This window comes from Mirounga angustirostris, unplaced genomic scaffold (assembly GCF_029215605.1).
Source record: "Mirounga angustirostris isolate CCGP_5_RB_7025 unplaced genomic scaffold, mMirAng1.0.hap1 SCAF_4, whole genome shotgun sequence".
Lineage (NCBI taxonomy): Eukaryota > Metazoa > Chordata > Mammalia > Carnivora > Phocidae > Mirounga > Mirounga angustirostris.
The window spans coordinates 32,912,417-32,937,848 of record NW_026991712.1 but is presented as its reverse complement, the minus strand read 5'-3'; the positions used below and the strand labels follow the sequence as shown (position 1 = coordinate 32,937,848).

Genomic DNA, 25,432 nt, shown 5'->3' with positions numbered 1-25,432 from the left:
GGACCATGACCTGAGCCGAAGGCAGACGCTTAATGACTGAGCCACCCAGGCGCCCCCTGTAATCCAATTCTAAAAGTGCACCAAAGCTGAAATACAAAATTATTTGATACTTCTCTAGCTAGGAAGGTAAACTAGGCCCTTTATCTGTTTTACATTTTTTTTTTTTTAAACATAGAACAAGTCAGATTTGATTTACAAGACTGAAGCTTTCTAAAACATGTGAAAGTTATATTGCACAGTTGGTTCTCAAGGATTTGTTGGACACTGAAGATTGATTTTTACTGTCATAAATAAGAGAATTAATTTGTAATACAGCACAGGAAACAAGCTAAAAAGAATTTGCTTATAGCACTACACAATGGTATTTGAGACATCTGGACTCTTCTCGGTCTTCAAAGATTAAGTTTTATTTTCTACAGCTTAGCGTTAAGCATAAATTATCATATCCTTTGAAAATTTACTTTTTCCTAGATGAATACATTTATGGATTATTTTTAAGACATACAACATTTATTTAAAACAGTCTTCAAGCTCCATCTAGTGGTTATAAAAAGGAGTATTCAAACTTGGAACAGTTTTCATTTGTGGCATCTGGTATTTAAAACACAGTATTTCCAGGAAAGGATGGTGAATCGATGTACTCCCTTTTCAATGATGATATAATTTCCTTCTGCCAAAATGAATAGCTCCTGCCTTTACCCTCATAGAAGAAAAGAGGGAAAGGAAAGATGTGATAGCCTGGCTCTTCATCTCTCTTCAGATGGGTATTAAATTTACTTGTAACACATAAACTCAGGAATATAATTCAGAGAAAGCAAAGAAACTACTTTCACAGGAATATTTAATAATCTAGCCTTAGTAAAGCACAGATTGTCAATAAGAAATCTGAGTATCAGCATACATGGATTTGCTATACAAATGAGTTGAGATTTTTCACCAATTAAGAAGTACCTAATGGAGCACTGGGTGTCATACGCAAACAATAAATCATGGAACACTACATCAAAAACTAATGATGTAATGTATGGTGATTAACATAACATAATAAAATAAAAAAAATGTTTAAAAAAGTACATAATTATAAATTTAAAAAAGAAAAAAAAAAAGGTTCACATCCTTAAGGAACTTCTCTATAAATGTGGTCCTCACCATTAGCACTCAAGTTCTAAGGCTTTTGTGTGAGCACTATGTTACACCCAGCAACGAACAGAAGGCTCTGCAGATAAGCTTCTCTTTTATGCAGCTCTCATCAAGATCAACAATGCTGACTTCCACATTACAGTCTGTCACAGTGAGGTGAACCCCTCTACTTAGTTAAAAGTCTGTTTAATTAAAATTAATTTAATATTAGATTCTATAAGGGGATCTCATGAATGTTTTAGAAATAATTTTATATACTTCTTCAGTTTATGATGCAGAAGAAAGCATTCTTTAGAAAGCATTTCTATTTTTGAATGAGACAGTAACTTAGAATATTATTTTTCTTTTTATTTATTTATTTATTTATTTATTTTTAAAAGATTTTATTTATTTATCTGAGAGAGAGAATGGGAGACAGAGAGCATGAGAGGGGAAGGGTCAGAGGGAGAAGCAGACCCCCCACTGAGCAGGGAGCCTGATGTGGGACTCGATCCCAGGACTCCAGAATCATGACCTGAGCCGAAGGCAGTTGCTTAACCAACTGAGCCACCCAGGCACCCTTATTTTTCTTTTTAAAAACTCTTATGAAAATTTAAGAATTACCAAAAGTTTTAAACTTGAAGGTTTATCTCATAAACTGAATAAAATCTAGTTTACTATTCGTAAATGTACTTTATTTTAAAACTTTGTTGAAGTAGAATTTCCTCATAAGGGTAAATTATAAATCTAAAGAATGGTGTAGTATGTAGTAAAGAATTAAACCTTACCCAGGTGAGGTCTGACTTTTGCCCTCTACTTCTGGGATGTGATCTCAAACCCTTACAATGTCATCTCTGACAGGGGTGTCCTTGCCTGGGGCCTTGGGCCAGACAGATACAGAGACCGCTGTGTCTGAGGGGGAGGCCTGAAGCCACACCAGCAATGTGATGCAGGGTGGGTGCTCTGGGTCAGCACTATCAGTCAAACTCTGCAGGGGCTGGAGACAGATCAGCCACATGTGCGGTTAATCACACCTCTGGGCTGGAGCCCCAGTAAAAACTCTGGAGGCCGAGTCTTGGGTGAGCTTCCCTACTTGGCAATATTCTGTGCACACTGTCATACACCTGTGTTGAGAGAGTAACACTGTCTTGACTTTATGGGGAGAGGAGAACTGGAAGATCTGTGTTTGGTACCCTCCTGAACCCTGTTCTATGTGTCTTTTCCTTTGGCTGATTTAATCTAGGTCCTTCCCTGTAATTAACCATAACCATGAGTATAACAGCTTTCAGTGGGTTCTGAGTCCATGTAGTGAACTGTCAAAACTAAAAATCATTTTGGGAACCCCTGAACTTGTAATTTCTATAAAGATGAGAGCTGCCTTGTGTAGACTGTGCTTCCTCTAACTCCACAATTAGCTAAACTCTTAAAGGCAGCCTCAGGGTGGAGGGGTGGTGGGTGGCAGATGGTGGAGTGGGTGGGTGGGTGGAATTAACCACTGTTTGAGTTCCTACCTAAAAAGAAACCTTCCACATGGTCAAAAGAATATAGCTTTTTCCTATTTTGCACACAAAATTCCAACCAGTGGAACTTCTGAATTGTTTACTTAGCAAATTACATCCGGGGAAATGTTTTTAAAACTATAAATATTCACCAAATATTTCCTAAAAGACCCAAATAAAGGTGACAGACTGTAATCAGAAATCTTATTTACCAGAAATTAGATCACTGGGATTTTTGCACAGAATTAGATCACTGGGAAAACAATGTTTATCAATTTTTATGAATATTTCTGGATGAATTTACATTTTTAAATGTATACATCCTTATGCCTTAATTTTTTAAAGATTTATTTATTTATTTGAGAGAGAGAGAGAGAGAGAGTGCATGTGCATGGGGGTGGGGGGGCACAGAGGGAGAGGGAGAGAGAATCTCCAGCAGACTCTCCACTGAGCAAGGAGCCGGATGTGGGGATTGATCCCATGACTCTGAGATCATGACCTGAGCCGAAATTAAGAGTCAGACACTTGACCAACTGAGCCACCCAGGAGTCATAAGGGTAAGGTCCTTATACCTTTATGAACCCTGGTATAATTTAAGCTTTGAAAAAGAAATTATATATAATATATATATATATAATATAATATGTATTATATAATGTAATATGTATTATATAATGTAATATATTATTTATTTATTTTTAGTAGGCTCCAAGCCCAGAATGGAGAACATTATGGGGCTTAAACTCACGACCCTGAGATCAAGACCTGAGCTGAGATCAAGAGTCCAACACTTGACTGACTGAGCCATCTACCCAGTCGTTCCTGAAAAAGAAATTTTTTAAATGCTGATAGAAATTTAAAGAATTCAGAAACATTAATCAAGACTGAGTTACTATTTAAAGAAAATGATATGAATTCTTAAACACTATAAAATCTAGTTGTGAAAAAGTTTTCCCCTGAGTCAGGTGGAAATGTTAACTTCATTGCAATTACTTTTATTATTAACTAGTTAACCGGCATGTTACTAATATGTTACTAGTCACTATTTAAAGAAAATAGTATGAATTCTTAAACACTGTAAAATCTAGCTATGAAGAAGTTTTCCCTCAAGTCAGGTGGAAATGTTATTTAATTACAATTACTTTTACTTATTAACTAGTTAATCTAGCATGATACTAATACAGCATACTAATTTTAACAATCTTCCAGATGTTTAGTTCAAATAGAAAATAACTTACCAAACTTTACTTCTGAATTTTAATGCACCAAATCATCCTAAACAGTAAAATGCTTAAGAATCACATAACTAAATCAGAAGAATGAAAAACTGATTTCGTAGCATTTGTTAAAATACAATGAAACAATTAAAATTTCAAATCCTCCATATATTTAATCCTTGACTTGACTGCAAAAATTATGACAAAGTTCCTTTATCATATATACAAATATATAATTCATTTTATGAAACAGAAATCATAAAATGCAACATACCTGATTAGGTGAACAAACAGGAAAATCTTCAACTGGTGGAATTAAACCCTGAGCAATCAATTGTCCATAAGAGGGAGGAGCTTCTCTTCTTAGCAATTCTGCTTCCACTCTTGACAATTGTGTTTCAAATGACCTTTGAGAGAAAACAGGGGGATAAAAAGAGTTAAAAAAAAAAAAAAAAAAGGGCAAGCCAAACTAATCATTTTTTAATCAGCAATGAAAACAATCTGAACTTAATATATCTGACCATATTTAAAGCTTAGTCAACCTACATTTATTGAATATCTATACCATTTCTACACTGAGAATACAAAGAAGACGAAGACAGTCTATCCTCATGGTGCTTTATACTAAGAGCTTGGATCACTAAGTTTTAATGAATTAGAAATCCCCATAAAAGGTAAAGGTATTAGATCTTTAAACCCCTAAGAACATAAGGGGCTTTGGATTTTAGGTGAAAGTAATCATCAAGTTCAACACATTTAATTTATAGATGAGGAAAAAGAGTGAAATGAGTCGCTAATACACTTTCTGGCATAGCCTGTTCTTAAACTCAAGACCTCGGACTCTTCTTCATTGAGCTCTTATGCTGCAGTGTAGTAAAAAGTCTTCTGGCCATTTATACTTGCTCAAAGAAAAGATGCAGCATGATTACTTTGATTCTGTGCATCTATTAGCTTAGCTGTCTGGGACATGAAGGTCTTCACTGAATCTATTATCTGTAACTCTCCCGGAATGCAGGGTCATTGTCTCCACAATAGCCTCCTAAGGGACCTCTCTCTCTCTGCCAACAGCTTCTCCCAGGTCCAGTCTATCCTGCACCACATGGAAGAAAACCTTCCCTGAAGGTCACCCTTTAATACCTAACCATTTCTTACTGAGAACTCTGACACATGGCCCTCAGGGTCCTCCACAACATGACACTGGTCCTGTGTTCTAAGTTTTACCTTTTAGCTCTTCATATGTATCTTAGGCTCCAGACACACTTGAACGAGGTGCTACTTTTCCAAGCAATGCTGGGGATTCCTACTTCTGTGCCGTTTTCCCAGGCTACTTTTTTCAACTACAATACCTTTTCCCTGTCTACATTCTACTTACAGATTTCAAATGGCACTTCTTCAATAAAAGCCTTTCCATATCCCCTCATCAAATCAGGTATCTTTTGACTTTTATACCACTTTGTTTTGTAGCACTTACAGCATTTATATTTTTGTCATTTTATTCCACCCACCAATGGCTTCCTCCTAACTGTAAAGTGCCTGCCAGATTATGCCTTACTCATTTTTCTACTCATCTGTATAGTGCTGTGAACACAGTAGGGTCTCAAATATTTGCAACTGTTGAATGCATATTTATAAAAACACAGGTTTAAACATTACAACTGAGAACTGCAGCTTGCAAAGTTCCTATAAAACAGATTAATCTGAAAACAGAAACTGGTAGATACAGATTGGCTTTTCTCACCTCATAACTCTATTAGTTTTTAAAACGTGTTTAGCCTCTTGGGTCTTAATCTTTTCACACTCATTTCATTAATCATGAAAGATATTTATTTCCAAAAATAGTATAAAACCAAAGTCTATTGCTGATCGCGCTACAGTTCTATTGCAAATACTGGGACCATGTTTATTGTAGAAGGCACAGCCTCTATAGTTTTGTCTTGATACTGACCTTCGTTCAAACATTCTCAGAGAATAGAGCTTACAGGTACATCCCAATGCAATGACCAGTAACAGGCCACAGATAAGGCTCCCTATGACGGCTGCAGTTATGACTCTGGTAGGCACAATTACCGGGCAATTCTCCTCATCACTGCCATCGCCGCAGTCATCCTGAGAATCACATACCCAGCTTTCAAACACACAACGATTGTTTTTACAGTGAAAATTTCCTGGCTGGCAAAAAAAGCAGTTTTTTTCATCTGAGCCATTTGGGCAATGATTCTGGTAGTTGCAGCGATCAGAACGAGGATAACAGACTCCGTTTCGGGAACACGGGAATTCTTCCTTTTGGCACATGGTGCAGTTTATTTCATCCCTTCCGTTGGGGCAATGCCAGTACCCATCACAGCGCTGCTGTTCTGTGTAACACCCCCAGTTGCCCCCACAGGGTATTTCCCAAGGCAAACAGAAGCCATCTACTTGGTAAGTGGCATTAAACCCCCTTGCAGCGTTCACTTTGTCGGCACAAAAATGGACCCTGATCTGTCCGGAAGAAGAAACAACTGTAAGAGGTGCATGAGAATCAAAGGCCGTTAAGACCCGCAAAAGCTTGTGTGGATTCTCCTCTAATCCATCGTATATTTTGACGTAGTCGCCATAACCAGTACCATCGAGTTTAAAGTCGGTGAAGCGTAAAATGACTTTACGATGATCTCCGGTGTCTATTAACCAGGTGCAGTTGCTTCCGGGAGGATAGAAATCTGGATAATTGGGAGAATTGAAAGTACCGTAGAAATATTTTAGCCACTGCCCGCAGGTCGGCATGTCACAGTCGATCTCGTCTCCGAGGTCCAGGCAGTCAATGTTGCCGTCGCATTTTAAAGATTCGGGGAGGCAAGTGTAAACCTTGGTGAACCGAGACAGACACTGGAACTGGTTGTAGGCACAGGGCTGGAAGGAAGCGGCCGTCGGCGGATGGGCTCCTCGGGCACAGACCTCCTCGTCAGACCCGTCCCCGCACTCGTCCATGCCATTGCACTTCCAGGCTTCGGGTATACACTTGCTGTTGCCACAGCGGAACTGATCGCAAGCACAGCTGGGTTCTTCAGATTTCCCTGGGAGGGTGTGGGCAGGACGGAGATGGAGAGGAAAGGAGGGAAAAACCATGCTCTTTTAAAAGATACAGAACAGCAAGTGGTATTTTTACAATAAACATTAACTAAGGCTAAGCGATAGGGGTTTAAAAAATCTTATTTTAAAAAATAGATTAGGGGGGCGCCTGGGTGGCTCAGTCGTTAAGCGTCTGCCTTCGGCTCAGGTCATGATCCCAGGGTCCTGGGATTGAGTCCCACATCGGGCTCCCTGCTCCGCGGGAAGCCTGCTTCTCCCTCTCCCACTCCCCCTGCTTGTGTTCCCTCTCTCGCTGTGTCTCTCTGTCAAATAAATAAATAAATAAAATCTTAAAAAATAAATAAATAAAAAAAAATAAAAAATAGATTAGGTTCTAACAGCAAATTAATATTGACTCAACAAATTAATATTGGCTCAACAATTCAATTTATTTTAAACACCTATTGTTTGTTCCACGAAGACGTTTGTATTCTGACCCAAAGTGAAGAGAACACAAACCGGGGGTTGCTGGAGGGGAGGTGGGTAAAGGGATGGCTTTAAAATGGGTGATGGGTACTTGCTGTGAGGAGCACCGGGTGTTGTATGTAAGCGATGAATCACTAAATTCTCACCACTCCTGAAACCAACATTATGCTGTGTGTTAACCGGAATTAAAATAAAAACTTGGAAAAAAAAAAAAAGGGAGGAGAACAATTCTGCTTTTGTAGAGAGCTATTTTACTGCAGAACATTTAGTAATCTAAGATACATGAGCCAATAGACTATACTGCCTAAAATTTTTAAATAATTTATTGTATAAACATCATTAGAATGACAGACATATTGAAATAAAGAAAAATTCATCCATAATAATCACCTTTCCAAATCAATTTTTTCATATTTTTCATATTCTTTTCTAGTTCTTGTTTATATATATATATTTTGCACAAAAGCAAAACACTGCATGAATCTCAGCTAAAGGTATAAATTTATTTAGCAAAATAGTAAGGGGAGAGAGAGAGAAAAAAAACTTGAAATACCTATAAAATTCCAATTATTGTAGTGTACCATCCTAAATATACACCAATAAGGGGGTAGGGGAAGAAAATCAAACATTAGAGCCTTATGGTCCCCAAAACTAACAATGTTTATGACAATACTTACTTTTAAAAAAAATTTTTTATTCATTTATTTATTTATTTTTTAAGATTTTATTTATTTATTTGACAGAGAGAGACATAGCTAGAGAGGGAACACAAGCAGGGAGAGTGGGAGAGTGGGAGAGGGAGAAGCAGGCTTCCTACGGAGCAGGGAGCCCGATGTGGGGCTCGATCCCAGGACCCTGGGATCATGACCTGAGCCGAAGGCAGACGCTCAACGACTGAGCCACCCAGGCGCCCCAATACTTACTTTTTCATTAACAACTTACTTATTGGTAAAGAGGAGACAGAAAATGTGCTTCAGAAGCTAAGTAAGTATTACAAAGACTGTGTTTGTAAGAAAAAAGAGAAAAAGCTGCATATTTGCTGAAAGACAATTACAAATTTTATAAGATGTAAAATGATTTTCAGCAAAAAGTATATGTAATTCTAATACTCTGAGTCATTCACGTATGTATGATCTGGTCACACTTTTTGAAAAAAAAGATTCAGAGTAGTATAAGAAGACTTCTGATACTACAAACCATGGAGGTGAAATGCAATATCTTTTCTGTGAAGCTGTAAAGACAATGGTTAATTCAGACACACAAAAATACTTTCTGAAGTAACTTTCAGGATATCAGTAAACACTCGAGGGAAAAAAAGTTACTTTTAAAATAAATGTATTTAAATATTTAAAAAAGAAAGTTGACCTTAGCTTATAAAATTGATCATTTTATGAGAATATACAAAACACCTTTTTGAGACTGTGCTCTAAAGCACCTGAACCTTCTTCAATCTCAACAGCCTTGAGGCTAAATGGAAATTGTTTTAGAAGACTAGCCCCAAAGTGACTTGGTACTTAACACCACAGAATTCTGTTCATTATCTTTTTTCTTTTTTAAAAACACACCTGAAAAATATGCCAGTCTGAAACCCTTTCTAGAGATACTGTCATCGGAATGGAACCTGATCCAGACGTGGTCTTGGGAAGAAATATATGGTGGTGGAACTGTCGAACCACAAGCTCTGTAACTTTCAGTATTCTTGTACGTTTCTATCGTCAACCAGTCCAAACTGCATCTTCTGGACCCCTGAATATCAAAATCCTGAAAACTAGAAATAAAAAGTCAGAAAAGGCTATTAATAAGAGCAATTTTGGAAAAAATTTCATAATAATACAATATAACTGAGGACTTTATTATAAGCCTCCATATTCACTGATTGTCCTGGGTTTTCCACGCATACAACCATTATCACCAGCAAACAATAACACTGTTTCTATGTTCCTAATGTTTATATCTTTTTCCCAGATTCTCAAACAATACTTCTTCATATGTAATACCAGACTCCAAAATAATGCTAAAAAAAAAATGGGTACTAGTTGGCACCTTGTTTCTTTTTCTTCTGTGTGTGTTTAGGAAGGACCACTTCTAATTCAGAATATCCTAACTGTCCTGTATTTGAACTAGAGACACTATTCCACAATCTGATAAACTGAAGTACACACAGAAAGTCAGCCTCCTCTTAGATTAGACTGGTTCATTTGCTTGCTTAGTGAAAAGTTTGCAGGTTACATTTTCAGGGAGCAAATAGCACAAACCCGAGGAAAGTAAAAAAAGTAAAAATGAACAAACAAAAAATCTGTATCAATAGTGAAAAATCTCTAAGTTTGGGAATTTTTTTTTTTTTTACAGAAGTTATGTTACAGTCAAAGATTATCTTATAGTTTACAAAATATGGGCATGCAAAAAAAGTCAAGAGCACATACAAAATTAACTACTGCTATGAAAAAAGAGAAACTAAGATACTATTTTCCAATAATAGGTCTCCACCAAGAAGGGAATCTCTGACTTTATCTCCTTGCCTTTGCCTTAAACTGTGATAATGAAATTAATTATTCAAAGATTTTTACATCAGGATATTTCCTCTTTAAATAGTGTGAGTAACTATAGCAAAAACTGCCAGATAATCTGATTGTTTCCAGTTTTCCACTATTATGCTTCAAAGAATCCTTATCCAGGTATCTCTACATGAGCAAGTAATTCTCTAGGACATAGTTTTCTAAGTAGAATTGCTAGGTCAAAAGACAAAATTCCACTTTAAATTTAACAGACACTGACAAAAATATTTATACCAATTAATTTCCATTAAGTCTTATGAAAGAACCTTATACTCCATGACTCTGGAAAATTGGGATGTTCTGTTTTTTAAAAAACTGTTGCCAATTGTTTTCCATTTCCTTATTTACTGAGATTGAAACATTTTTTCCAATCTGTTTACTATTTCTTTTCCTATGAATTGCTTTGTTATATCATCCTTCATCCATCAGAAATTTTTCTTATTTACTTAAAGATTCTCTATGTAGTATAAACATGTACCTGTTGGGGGCATGTCTATAATGCAAGATAAATGTACAGATATCCGCACCCACATTCTCTCCAATAGCTGGTGATGTCAGTCCTTTTAACCTGTCATTAGTTGGCGTGAACTGACATCTCTCACTGTGGTTCTATGCACTTCCCTGAGGACTAATGATGTTGAACATCTTTTCATGTGCTTATTGGCCATTCTTACATTTTCTGTGAAGTGTCTGTTCAAGTCTTTTGTCCATTTTAAAAAACTGGGTTGTTTTCTCAAGTTATAAAAATTAATTTTATATTCTGGACTCAAGTCCTTTGTTAGATATATGTATTGCTAATGTTTTCTTCTAGTTTATATGGATTGCCTTTTCATTTTCTTTTTCTTTTTTTTTTTTTTAAGATTTTATTTATTTATTTGAGAGAGAATGAGATAGAGAGAGAGAGCATGAGAAGGGGGAGGGTCAGAGGGAGAAGCAGACTCCCTGCCGAGCAAGGAGCCCGATGCGGGACTCGATCCTGGGACTCCAGGATCATGACCTGAGCCGAAGGCAGTCGCTCAACCAACTGAGCCACCCAGGCGCCCGCCTTTTCATTTTCTTAATGATATCTCCTAACGAGCAGAGGTTTTTAATTTTAGTTTTGATGAGCCTAATTTATTTTTCCCTTTATGTTTAGTGTTTTTAGTGTCCTCTCTCAAATTCCTTTGCTTACGCCAAGATATTCAACAATGTTTTCTTCTAGTATTTTAGAGTTTTAGCTTTTACGTTCGTATCTAGGACTTATCTTGAATTCATTTTTTTGTGTTCTCAGGGATAGGTCAAGATTTTTACACTTACTTGGTTTTATCATGCATGGAACATCCTGGTCTGGTCATCCTGTACCTGTGGAGGTTTTGTTCAGCTTTGCCCTTAGTCTTCGGTGAATTCTTAATTTTGGGACACTGTCTTTACTTATAATATATGACATTTCTGTGGTTTCAATAAAATCCCAAGGTATTTACCAAGCTCCTCAAACTCAGCAGGTTTCAGACTTCAAACTCTGCCTCAGTTGCAGTGCATAGCCACTGAAATCCTGGAGCAGCTCTTTTTACCAGCTTCCTTAGCATCTCTTAAGCATGCACAGTTCAGAAAAGAGCAAAGAATTTGAGAAGAATTTATATGCAGATATAAGGGCTTCCTACATTGGGGCTCTCTCTTTTCCAGGATTTGCCTTTTCAATTTCCATCTACTCTGACAGCCTCAACTCCACCCTGTGATACCACCTCAAGCCCACGAGACTTGGTGGTCTGAGTTCTAGTTACTCCACTCTGCATGGGGAACTAACAGGAAGCAAACGTATCTCACCAGGGTGGATCCCTTCTTTCAAGGGTTTAATTCCTTCCAGTTTCTGCCAGCTTCTGATTACTTTCCAGGACCTTTGAATAGTTTTTAAAAAACTTTTATCCAAAGTTGATAATTGTTTATGGGTGGGCTAGTCAGATTCAAGCTAAGGACTCCCTTAATACACTTTTATCCACTAAAATGTTTAAGATTGAGGAAAGCAGGATCCTTCCCAGAACAAAAGAAATGATCAATCAATATCTATTCATGTATACACTCTTGGATTTGGTTTGCTAGTATTTCATTTAGGATTGTTAAAATACATTTAAAAGTAAAATTAGTTTTCAGGTTTTCTTTTTTTATGTTTCACAGTAGTTTATATAACAAAGACAATGATCACAAACCTGTGCCCTGTGCCTGTTTAAAGTATAGCTCTAGGGTAGAAATTTTCAATTTCTTCATGTTTTTTTAGTAATTAGCTCTCCCTAAACTTTTGAGTCACATTTGGTAATTTAAAATTTTTCTAGAAATTATCATTTTATCTTGATAGTAAAATTTGTTACAAAGCTGCAAATAGTACTTTCTTACATTAAAATTTTTTTTTCATATCTGTGGGCTTTATATTTGCTTGGATCTTCTATGGAGATAAGCACAGTATTGGCAAACAAGGAGAGTTTCATCTCTTCCTTCCCATTTGTCATATTACTCATTTCTATTTATTTCTTGTTGCATTGACTCAGGGTTCTAGTATAAGCAGTGAAAGCATGCATTCTCATCCTGGCCCTTGGTACTAAAATTAACTTCAATATTAAGTTTAAAAATTTTTTTAACAGATACCTTTTATCAGGTTAAGGAATTCCTTATCTATTCATTTATAACACCTGCCTGTAAAACTACTTGGGTTTAGAATCTTTTTCTGAATGTTGACTCAATTTCTTTAGTGAAGAATCAATTCTTGAATCAATTTTGGTAATATACATTTTCTAGAAAATGGTCCAATTCATCTAACTATATAACAGTGTTACCATAAACTATTCCTAATATTCCCTTATGACTTTGAAAGTCTCTATTATTGTATTTATAATTATAGACATTTTTGCTCATTCTTACTAGTACCTGTTCTCTTTTTTCTTCAGTCTTGCCTTGAGGTTTGTTTATTTTCCCAAGGTTTCTGGAGAGCCAGTTTTTGTTTTATTGAATCTTATTGTTTATTCTTTCTATTTCATATTTTCTGGTCTTACCTTACTACTTTTTCTACTTAAGATTTACCATGTAGTGGGGCGCCTGGGTGGCTCAGTCAGTTAAGTATCTGCCTTCAGCTCAGGTCATAATCTCTGGGTCCTGGGATCAAGCCCCGTGTCAGGCTTCCTGTTCAGTAGGGAATCTGCTTCTCTCTCTCTCCCCCTCTGCCCCTCCCGATTGCTCATTCTCTCTCTCAAATAAATAAATAAAATCTTGGGGAAAGAAAAAAAGATTTACCCTGTAGTTTTCCTTCTATACTCTTAAGTAAATGCTGAGTTCATTTATTTCCTATTCTGCTTATTTTTAAGTGAATGCATTCAAGCTGTGAATTTTTCGCTAAGTACTCTATCAATGTGTTCCAACAGATTTAATATGTAATATTTTCATTATGGTTATTTTAAAAATATTTTATGAGTTCCACTGTGATTTTCAGCATTAGTGCAGGAGTTATTTAGGAATATGCTTTCAAACACATGGGTTTTGTTGTTATTTCCTCCCAGTTTTTTATTGTGGTTTCTTATTTAACTGCATTGTGGTCAGAGAACACAATCTGAATAATGCAAAGTCTTAGAAATGGAATTCAGAATTCCTTTGTGGTTTTATAATCAATTTTTTTGTAAATGTTCCATATGTTTTTGAAAACAACGTATTTTCCCTATTCATTGAAATAATATAAACATACACATATATAATACATGTTCCTACTGGATCAAGCTTGTTAATTTCTGTTTATCAAATCTTCTATCTTTACTATTTTTGTTTAATCTATTGAATTCTGATTAAAGGTATGTTTATTAACTTCCACTAACTGGATCAGTCAAACTTGGTAATTCTCCATATTTTGTTGCTTTGCATGTATTTTAGGCTATGTTATGAGGTATACAAAGTTTACCATGATTCCATCTTCCTAGTGCATTATTTCATTTGTTACTAATATTATAAGCTCAATTACATCTAATGTTAATCTTCCTACACTAGCTTTCTTTTTGTATCAGTATTTCCAAAGCTTATCTTTTTCTATCACCCCTTACTAAACTGTGTTTGTTTTGTTTTGGGTATGTCCTTAGAAGCCCTTTATAGAAGAATCATACCAATCAACAAACCAATAAACCTGATCGGATGGTCTTTTAAATTTAAATGAGTTTTTTACTGAACACCCCTTCTATTAGGGGAGATTTTTCATTTTCCTCCTTTCCTGTGTTCTTTTGTATTCATAGGTTTGGTTTTTTTTTACGTTTCTTTTACTTTACCATATACTCAAGATTGCTATCTGTTTTTTCAGTAGTTACCTTTAGATGTTGTAATTCAAATACTAAAACATACATTTGTCCTAATAAAGTCCAAGTAAGAGTATTCGGTGTTTCTATTCTCCTCTCAAATTCTGAGATTTGGTGGAAATGTTTACAACCTTATTTTCACTAATCTCTAACTGAAATTTGGCATTTCACTTATGAATATAAACAACAAATCATGATAGTATTTACAATACCTGTCACTCTGTCACCAGCAGAAATCACAGATAATTACATATTACATTCCAGTTTTAATAGATATCTAGAATAACTATTTACACTGAAAATCACCTTGAAATTACAGTAGCTGTTAGGACGATCACTTACTAATAATGTTAATAAGCATATATTACTATATTACAAACTGGTAAAAATATCTGATAGCTATACTTCAATATAATTGGTTCCCTTTGTAATAATATGTATTATGATTTCTGAGTTTAAAAACATTCTAGGAAAGGATCTATAGGTTTCACTAACTACCAAAGTGTTCACAGGATAAAAAATGTTAAGGAAAAAGTCCTGATGTACTTGTGATGAGTACTGGGTGATGTGAAGAATTGTTGAATCACTATATTGTACACCTGAAACTAATATAACACTGTATGTTAGCTATACTGGAATTAAAATAACAAAAACAAAATAATAAAGTTTATCATGTCTGGAGTAAATTTGTGTTTGGACTCTGTTGGCTGTTTTTGTTAGTATTAATATTTTCCATACATTCTGGAAATAATGCTCATTCTGTAGAAGCTTTTCTGGTTCTCTCTCTCTCCTTTTAACCTACCCTCTTTCTGTGTTCCCCCGTCTGTGTTCTGTAGCTACATCCACCTGGGTCTCCATTCCAGAACAGTCTTTACATGGTGGTTCAGAGCATTACAGATCCTGTCGTGGAGTCAGTAGGTAGCCTGGTTAAATTCCTATTTGTAATGGTATGTCCTCCCACCTCTTTAAGTTTTTAACCCCATATAAGTTCAGGCAGTGGTTAGTGGTTAATGCAAGTTTTTTTCAGCCTTCTATCTTCTTTTAAATTAAAAAAACTTTTTAAATTTTTATTTAAATTTAACTAATTAACATATAGTATATTATTAGTTTCAGAGACAGAGCTCAGTGATTCATCAGTCTTATAAAATACCCAGTGCTCATTACATCACGTGCCCTCCTTAATGTCTATCACCCAGTTAACCCATCCCCCCGCTCCCAAGCCTTCTTTCTTGAGCAAAACACCCTGACTCCAGTCCTTGGCTTCAAGCATGGAATTAAAATCCAATTCTCTGTCTCCTCTTGTTAAGATGGCCTTTGTTGATTTGGTAAGTTTCAAGGGAGAGGAGTAAGGTAAAAATGCCTTCATGTTACAATCTTTAACCAGTTTTATAAGGAGAGCTCTAAGTTATTGCTTATACATCGTTCATAAAATTTTAGTTTCCCTCTTTTATCTAGATTTTAATTTTATTTTAAACTCAGGAATGAATGCTTTCTTTTTATCAAAATGTTTTATTAATTTTTTTAACAGAGAGAGAGAGAGCGAGCGAGAGAGCACACGTAGGCAGAGGCAGGCAGAGGGAGAGAGAGAAGCAGGCTCCCCACTGAGCAGAGAGCCTGATACAGGGCTTGATCCCAGAACCCTGGAATCGTAACCTGAGCTGAAGGCAGATGCTTAACTGACTCAGCCACCCAGGTTCCCCTATCAAAATGTTTTAAAACATCTCTCTATTCTAGATAATCATATACTTTTTCTTTGACTTGTTCATATGGTAAATTAATTTAGAATTTTCTAATATTGACTCACTTTTATGTCTAAATGAGCTGCATCTGATCATGGTATAAATTAAATTTCTTTTGAACAATTTAAGATTACACCAATATTCACAAGTGAAACTTGACTGTCTTTGTGTGTATGTGTGTGTGTGTAGATCTTTTTAAAGTTTGGTATTAAATGATAAGGATTTCAGTAGGAACTAAGACAATTACTAAAATCACTTTCTGATCTCATTAGGCTGTGTAAATCCAAATTCATCAACTTTTTCTGGAATTTAGGAAATTTTCTAAAAGATGTATGGCTTATCTCTAATTTTGTTCTGCATTTTAGTATTGTGCTTGGTTTTAGTGTTTCTTTGTAAAATCTCAAGGGCCCAACACATGATCAGAACCAAATGGCAGTATTCCATGTAGCCTCCTCCGTGCTGGCGAGAATTTCCAAGTTTTATGGAACTGAGCTGGTAGGTGGGAAATATAATTTTGGGGTTGGATTTTTAGGTTGAAAGATAAAAATCTCTAAAAACTCTAGTTTTATGTTGAAAGAAATCCAATACGAGGAATCCCTATGGTAAAAATGCTATTTTGTAAACATGTTTATACTTAGTCATATTATAAGTAACAGAAAATAGGCATATTGTCCGGGTCCCAACACTGGCAATGCAGAAGGATCACCTCAACAGCACACGCTAGCAATCCATCAGGCGAGAGAATCACACTTCTCACAGAGAACAGTTTCTACACGAGCTCAGCTTCAGTGTTCCAGAAGGTGTGGCCTGGGGCAGAACGGGCCAGAGCAAAACGAACCAGATGGTGCCTGCTTTATGGCTTCCTCAGAAAAAGGGGGACTGAACACAGTTGTGTTTCTCAAGAGACACTGGTTGTCTCATTCGTTAAGGGACATAAATAAGGAAGACGGATGAAACAGACAAAGGGGATTAAGAGGTACAAACTTCCAGTTGTAAAATAAGTACGTCACAGAGATGAAAAGTACAACACAGGGAATGTGGTCAATATATTACGGTAACATTGGTGACAGACGCTGACTACCGTATCACGGTGGGCACCGAATAACGTAGGGAACTGCTGATCACTATGTTGTACGCCTGAACTAACAGAACGCTACGCTAATTATATTTCAAAACCCCCCGCAAAAGTAGGCTAAACTCACAATCTTATTTTGTAAAAATGTAAGAAGGGATTTGAGTCTGTGATATGCCAGGTCTCTTCGAAATCTGAAATCCCATACTTCTTCCCACAAAAACGCTGCCAATGAGAGAACGCTGAGGACGCCTTTGAGCTGCTGCAGGCACTGCCTCTGCCGCAGGCCATGATTTCGGACTGCTCTTTCCGTTCAGGCCTCAGTTCTTCGTCAAGGCACAGTATTGTCTTCTTTTTCTCCCCTTCAGGCAAAGTTTTTTTCTAATAGTCCTGATATAATTTCCTTAAGCAAGCGTTATCTAGTTCCACCGAATCTTTTCTCCTTAGTATCTTATCCCCATAGTGCTTTTCTGCAATTTTAAATATTTTTAAAATGAATCTTAAGCTTTTTATTTCTATTTATTGTAATCTTAAACTTTTGTTTATTTCTCCTAGGAGCCTCTTTCATTTTGTATTCTTAACAAAAGTTCTTGTGTTTCAAAGTTATAAAAAAAGAGATTTTTCTAGACACCTTGTCAGCTTATTTCAAGTCTTACACACACACACACACACACACACACACAGGTAAACACTACCATCATGTTTTAGCTTGGTAAGAGAGAGGATTCTACTAATGAGACTAAGGTTATGGGCTGGATCTCCAGGTGGATTAGTGAGTTTTGTTTATTTGTCCCACAGCCAAAGATTACACTCTTGTTCCTAATAAGCTATTTTGCAAATGTGCACCTTTTGTTAAAAGGGGATTTAGAAGAACATGGGTGGCTCAGTGGAAATCCATTACCACCATCAGAAAAATACTCAAAACACATACCCTTATAATAGGGGAAGGACCTTAATATGGTATTGGTAACTATATTTTATTACATTTTTAGAAAACTGTCTTTTCATATAACTGCATGCTGAGTGATGATACTTGGAAACTGAATTTATATTTTGTAATATTATATAGTAATTCAGAAAGGTATCAGAATTACCTTATAGTAATGATTTCCCCTGGGTTTGCCCGTATGAACCAGCTGCAGTTGATTTTGGCAGGATATTCAGAAGGCCAGCCTGGGCTTGTGATTATACCACTTGGTGCTCGAATTTGTTCTGGAGTCTCTCCACAAGCTGGAAGAAGCCAAAGCAATCTTAGCTAATTATTATACTTTAAAACAAAGCAGGAAGTAAATCAGTGTTTATTTAAAAAAAACCCCCACACTTCAGGCATCAAATCATACACAATAAAATATGCTAACATCAACCTTAAAGATCTTTTATTATTCCAGGAAGATATTTTATTTTCTTCCCTTTTAGTCGAAGTATTTCATTCTAATTAAGTACATACTTTGGGGAGGCACGGAAGTTTTCATATTGGACCTTTGAATAACAGTTTAAGAGTCAGGATAACTAGCTTTAGCCATGGCTATTGGCTAATCAACTTGTTCCATTTATCTTTTTTCAAAACTCACCTTTTAAATTCATTTTCTTTATTATAAACTAACTATAAAGTTCAATGTTTACTGAATTACTGTGTTTAGATCCTTAAGAGTACAATTTTGGTTTTTCGACTTTAAATTAAAAGACTATTATATAAATTGTCTTCTGAACAAAATTATGAAAGGAAAGCACATATAAACACAATAGTAAGATGCTGGATTCTTACGAAGTCAGTGGATGATTGGATAAAGACAGCAAAGCACTATACTTCAAAATTACTGCAAAGTAGTTCTTTAATTTATTCTGTTAATATTTCTAAATTTTATTACAGGGAGATAAATGAATCCTAAATTATTTTAAAATAAAGGCTTGAAAAGGTGACTAAAATATCATTATGTGATTAGATATTTGAATATTATGAAGAAATATAGAACAAGCTTAAACTACTGCCAACACTTTCCTGGTTTATTCTCCTTGCATTATCTTGAACTTTCAGAGTGATACAGTTCACATCTTACCTATCCAGAGGTCAGCAGATAATGTGACAATTTATTCTCCCTCAATTTAAAAAATAGTCATTGGGCTACAAAAAAATACATGATGAATGTTTTACGTTTTCAGTAAAATTTAAAACCTTAGAACCTCTTATTTGATGTAATTTCAACATATTAGATTATTTGATATTTAAAATAGCAGCAGATTAGAAGCAGCAAATTAAAAGTGAGGAAAATAGTTGCCAGGGGTCCAGAGACAGTTATCAGAAGTAATGGGGGCAATTTTCAGAATAAAAAAAAGTATGTGCTGAACTCAAAAACCATGACAACTCAGAACATGTATAATACTGCCTATCTTCCAAAAGGTAAGAGAAGACTCTCCTTTCATAATACTTAGTAGTCATGCCTAGCTAAAAGAGTTATTGAATGAATACATGAATCCTTGCAAGCAAAGTGCCTGGGGTAATATGTGGCCTAAACTTCCATGCTTTTTGAGTTCTGCTGTTAGTTTAAAAGTTAGTTATCCCAATTTATAGATAGGCAAGTATCCCTATTACAATTATAATTTTTAAAAATGGCCTTTTTTTTTTTTCAGAGGTTACAGTCCATTCAATTAAGGTTAAAATGCTAAGAAGTATACTATACAATTTAAAAAAGTTTTTATCTATAATGATCAAAATAAAGCAAGCTATATTGCTGAAAGAGTCGATCCTTATTTCTATAGAATAACCCATTCCCTAAAGAAAAAATAGAATCTAGGTTTTAAAAGTATACTTTACTGAAGAAAAAATGTTCATGCCTAAAATGGGTCTACCCTGGAATTAGGTACATTGCACCAAAGGGATCTTGTTTCCAATCACTGTTAGAAAACAGACTCACAACACAGAATACAAGGATATAATATATCAAGAGCCTACTACACATCTTATTGCCCACTCAGAGTTGAAGCTTCCAATTTTTTTTTTTTGGTTAAATTTCATTAAGAGTAAAATTTCCCTTATAATTTTTTTTACATTTTGATGAATGATACTTTAGAAAAAGACTAAATTTACCTAAATGTGAGCTTACTGACAATGAAGTGCCAGAGGTTTGCTTTTAACTTTGCTCTAATGAATTATCATCATAATAATTAAAGAAAAGATACCCTAAGTAATTTATCAGAACTTTTTCTTTCTTCGTTATCGCTTGCCAAAGCATTTGGGAGTAGTATACTAAAGTAAAAACCAGGTAGGAATAACTTATGGCAAAGCAGACAATTTGTTAGCCTTTAAATAAATGGATAGAGTACTTATAGGGGAAAAGCTAGGAAGAATTTCATTAGGTTTTATTAGGCTTTGTTTTAAATTTCTCCCCCCTGAATACCTGAGAAACCCATAGGTGGTGCTCTTATACCAAAAACTAAGTTATGTTCTGATACGGATGCTCAAAAATACTATTGTGATTATTTTTTTTCATACAACTGCCCCAGGAGAAGATACACCACTCATAAATAAGAATGGATATTTTAAGATTTAGTACATTTCTAATTCAGTAAGTACTTTAAAAACAAAACGATAGTATCATGTTTCTCCCTTAATTGGTTATGAACACATATTTTGATTTAATTTTGCACATTTGTAACATGACTGAGTTTGGCATTTAGTTTCAAAACCAGCCAGTGACTTTTTATCAACACATTTTTTGCATGTGCAATACATTGGGCATGTAGATAAATATACTCTAGAACAACCATAACTTCTTCCTTTCTCTATTTAAGAAAGAATAAATTCAAATGCCAAGAGTAAGATTAACATTAGAAACCATTAAGAAAGTTTTCTGTCCCTTTTTGGTTAAGAATTTGGGTTAAGATATAGATATCTGGGTAGATTTGGAATCATAAGATCTAGATGCTATCTGTTCTACCTGCCATTTACTGGCTTTGTCATATTGTGAACTACTAAACCTCTTTGGGTCTTGGCTTCCTTATGTGTTAAAATAAGAGGTTGCTATTTGAATACCTTTAAGGTCTATTTTAGCCCTAAATCATGCCCACCCCATCTCCCATCATCAAGATATATTTCTACTACATTTCTTTTTTTTTTTTTTTAAGATTTTTATTTATTTATTTGACAGAGAGAGACACAGCGAGAGAGGGAACACAAGCAGGGAGAGTGGGAGAAGGAGAAGCAGGCTTCCTGCTGAGCAGGGAGCCCGATGCGGGGCTCGATCCCAGGACCCTGGGATCATGACCTGAGCCGAAGGCAGACGCTTAATGACTGAGCCACCCAGGTGCCCTCTACTACATTTCTGATGGCTCATCAGGATGTACTCATAAATTTTTCCTTATTTTTTCACTTTTCTTTTTCTCTTTGGCCTACTGAAACCAGACTTCCAATTCTTAATGCCATAAAAACCTTGCTAGCAGGCAAAACCATCATTGACCTCACTGCTGAATCGAAGGGATGCTCAATCCCCATCCTACTTGATCTCTCTGGAGTATCTAAGAGGGATTTGTTTTTTCCTGATACTCTAGACTTTGCTGACATCACTTCTCCTGGTTCACCTCCTACCTCAGACTGGTCTGTGTCAGTTCTCTAGTCCTAGATCATCCTCTTCAGCCGGCTTCTGCCTAGGCTGGTGTTTGCAGTTCATTCCTAAGCCTTCTGCTCTCCTCGCTCTCTGTGGAAGGTCTCATTCCCTCCTACCATTTCAACTATGCTCTACAGTTCATGGGTTTAAGATCTCTAACCCAGAGATTTTGCATAGTCAAACGCCCACTGGACATCCCAACCTCAAATTCAACACGATCAGAACGGTGTGTATTTCCCAAATCTTTCTTTTTATCCTTTATTCTGAATCTTTATTGTCTTAGGCATCAGCTGGTTAAAGGAACCTAATTCAAATAAAAAGGAAATTTACTTTAATATTACAGGCGATTTCAAGGACTTCCAAGCATAGGAAATAAATCAGGCCTTAACAGCGACTAAAACTAGAAATTTCCAAATCAAACATTGAGACCGCCTTTATCACCTCTTAGGCCTGCTTTATCTCCCAACATCTACCCCAGTCTTCCAATTGACTTTTTCTGAGTCCTCTATTTTTTTCCTTATTTCAGTGTCTTCTAATGATTTCCCATTCCTAACTCATTGTAACCCTTCAGCTCAAGTACCTATCATCAACTGTAATTTCAATTTTTCTTAGTTTATTAATGTTATTCATTTTATATCTTTTTATATGAAAGACTGATTTGTGGTGTTATTGTTACAATCAATTTGATAATACTTAAGCCTCCATCCCCTCACTTGTAAATAGGGATTAAAACACTGCCCACCACCTAGTGTTACAAAGGTTAAATACAACTGTTATGGTAAAGGACTCAGCACACTGCTTGGATTACAATGAACTGTCAAGAAATAACAGCACATGATATACTAAGTCAGACTGGTTGGTAGTAATGCCTGGAATGGCTGTAGTGAGATGTGTTCAGACTAAGTGGGAAAGAGCCAGTGACTATTCGTTTAATATGTACTGGGCACCATTATGCTCTGGAAAGAATGAGAAATTATGCCACCAATTAACTGGTTATCTGACATGGGCAGAAGCCAGGGTAAGGATAAGGTTGGGATACATACCCACAAAACAATGCTTTAGGAAATGAATCTCTTTTTGTTTTGAACTAAACTATTTATATAATTCTGCTAGTTTGAACGTCATCCATCCAGGCTTTGACTATACTCCCAATTTGGGATATACCAAACCTGACATTCTTTTACCTACATTTATTCTACCCATTCCTTCTCTACTGCTTATACGTAATTAGCTTTAGTCTGATTAATTCTGCAATGAGAATTAGTTAATACATAACAGGCAAATAGAGAAATCTTGTCAGTATAATGCAAAGTTGTGATCAATTTTATTTTTAGCATGTAAATGATTTGAAGTATCCAGAAGAGGGTGCTTTCACAGTTTAAGAAAAAATACAAAAACCCTATAGAATGGCCTTCCTTTATTGCCAAGTGGTTACTTTACTAGCTTAAAGAACTGCTTGACTTTCTTCTATATTAGTTTATCTTGGGAGGTTGCAAGTACAGATGGGGATGTGAAGACATTTCTCTGCTATAAAAACAAAACAAAACATTTTAATAAAGGTTATCTCTGAATTATATATATATAATTATATATAATTTATATTATATACATATATAATTTTTTTTTTAAAGATTTTCTTTTTAGGGGCGTCTGGGTTGGCTCAGTTGGTTAAGTGTCCAACTCTTGGTTTCAGCTCAGGTCATGATCTCAGGGTTGTGGGATCGAGCCCACGCACTGGGCTCCATGCTCAGCGGGGAGTTGGTTTAAGATTCTCTCCCTTTACCTCCCCCCGCCCCCCAGTTCACATGCACATGCTCTCTCTCTAAAATACATAAATAAATCTTTAAAAATAAAATCTTTAAAAAATTTTTTTATTTTTAAGTAATCTCTACATCTAATGTGGGGCTTGAATTTACAATCCCAAGATCGAGAGTGGCATGCTCTACCAACTGGGTCAGTCAGGTGCCCTGAATTATATTTTTATTTTTGATTAAATTGTTCTCCTAGAAGCAAATGTCTTCAAGGAGTAAGTAGGAAGCCCAGAAGATACAGATGCAAAGTCTGGACTGATTCTAGGTATACATGTCAGGGATACTTGACTGTTGTTAGCATTTGGATTGCTATTTTGTCAGGGCTATCCTTACAAAGCTACATAGTTGTAAGGGACGTGTACCAACACTACTTTTCTCATAAGCCCTGTTAGTTTAGTGTTTAATTTAGCAGATTGTGAGATTTTCCAGAAATGATTATATTTTAGTCTTTGTTCATTTTGATTCCTTAATAGACCTCTTAACAACCGGTATCACTTCTGGTTCTTGGAATACAAACATCTACAAAAAACACATCTACCTAATTTACTCTGGTCAGTATCTTTAGATATAAACAAGCATTCAAATATTTTAGATGATGATAATTCATTATCTCTACTTTTGATAAATTTCCCATAACTTCAGAAACAGAAACTCCCAAGTTAAGGAGGTTCCAAATGTTCATTCAAAAGACTGCAACTTTCCACTTGGACAGCATCTTCTCCATACAATTATGTAGTGATTAGGTTATCTGATTAGCTCTAAAAAGCCTATTTAATTCATAGTGGTTCTAAGAGGACAACTGGAATGAAAAAAATGAAAGAAAATGGCATTATTATAATGCTAGTGGTTAAGCTATACTCAAAGGCTAAACTAAATATCTACAGTTTTTAACTTATCCTGTTTGTTATCAATTAAGAAAGGGAGAATTAACTGAGGAATGAATAGGTAGAGATTCTCTGATGGTGTTCTCAATAAGATTTTGATATTAGTCTTCAGGTTTAGAATACAAAGATCTCACTGCATAGTTTAGAAAATGACAAAACTGAGAAATACTTAAGACTTCATATTTAACCTGATACCATTTCAATAATGTCAAAGGAAAGCAAAGAACTATGGTTTTAAGCTACATTAATGCAACATAACTATCAAATTTAAATAAATCATTTAAAAAATAGGAAGTGTTCAAACTACCTCTATTTCACAGGACACATGGTAGAGGAGAGGAGAGAATGACTTCAAAATAATGTCAAAGAAACTGCCCTTCAATTTGAGATTTCATGGTTTTAAAGTCCGAGGAAAAAAAGAGGCAGGCAAGGAAATTTATGATTAGAACTGAACTACCTGTGGGGCGCCTGGGTGGCTCAGACAGTTAAGCGTCTGCCTTCACCTCAGGTCATGATCCCAGGGTCCTGGGATCGAGCCCTGCATCGGGCTCCCTGCTCAGCGGGAAGCCTGTTTCTCCCTCTCCCTGTACCTGCTGCTTCCCCTGCTTGTACACTCTCTATCAAAAATAAATAAAATCTTAAAAAAAGAAAAACAAAAAACAACTGAACTACCTGTAAAAGGAAACAAAAATGACAATTTCCTGTTCTACAGATGAAGAATTGGGTTTCTTTTCAAAACTGAGAAGAGTTGACACTTTATGACTACAAGTAGTTTAGACTAAAAGTGACATGGAATCTTTGGGCCTTTGGTTTTAATAAACCACAAAACTGAGATGCAAAGAAAAATCAACTATGCTTTACTGACCACTGAAGTACCTAAAATACGTATGTAAAGCACACGAAAAAAGCATGTAGAGAATTAATGCTCTCATGGAAATTGCAGTTTTGTAATAATGAGATATGCTTATTCATTTAGTCCGAGAAACATATAAACAGTTATGAGAACATACAAAACAATATAGTCCTGAATGATATAATACACTTTAAAGTAATTATAAATAATGCATCATATGGGCATATGGTATTATTAAATAGACACAAAGAGC

General features: G+C 35.7%; 1 protein-coding gene across 2 annotated transcripts in view; it reads right to left on the bottom strand.

Annotated features, from left to right (window-relative positions):
* Positions 1 to 25,432, bottom strand: part of LRP12 (LDL receptor related protein 12) — a 73,699-nt gene that overhangs the window by 2,732 nt on the left and 45,535 nt on the right. For both annotated transcript variants that reach the window (XM_045896077.3, XM_045896078.3), the window contains 4 exons: positions 18,125 to 18,260; positions 8,932 to 9,134; positions 5,781 to 6,885; positions 4,110 to 4,242 (listed from right to left, as the gene is read on the bottom strand). In XM_045896077.3, coding sequence (XP_045752033.1) covers positions 4,110 to 4,242; positions 5,781 to 6,885; positions 8,932 to 9,134; positions 18,125 to 18,260 — 1,577 coding nt within the window. The remainder of the gene's footprint in view (positions 1 to 4,109; positions 4,243 to 5,780; positions 6,886 to 8,931; positions 9,135 to 18,124; positions 18,261 to 25,432) is intronic.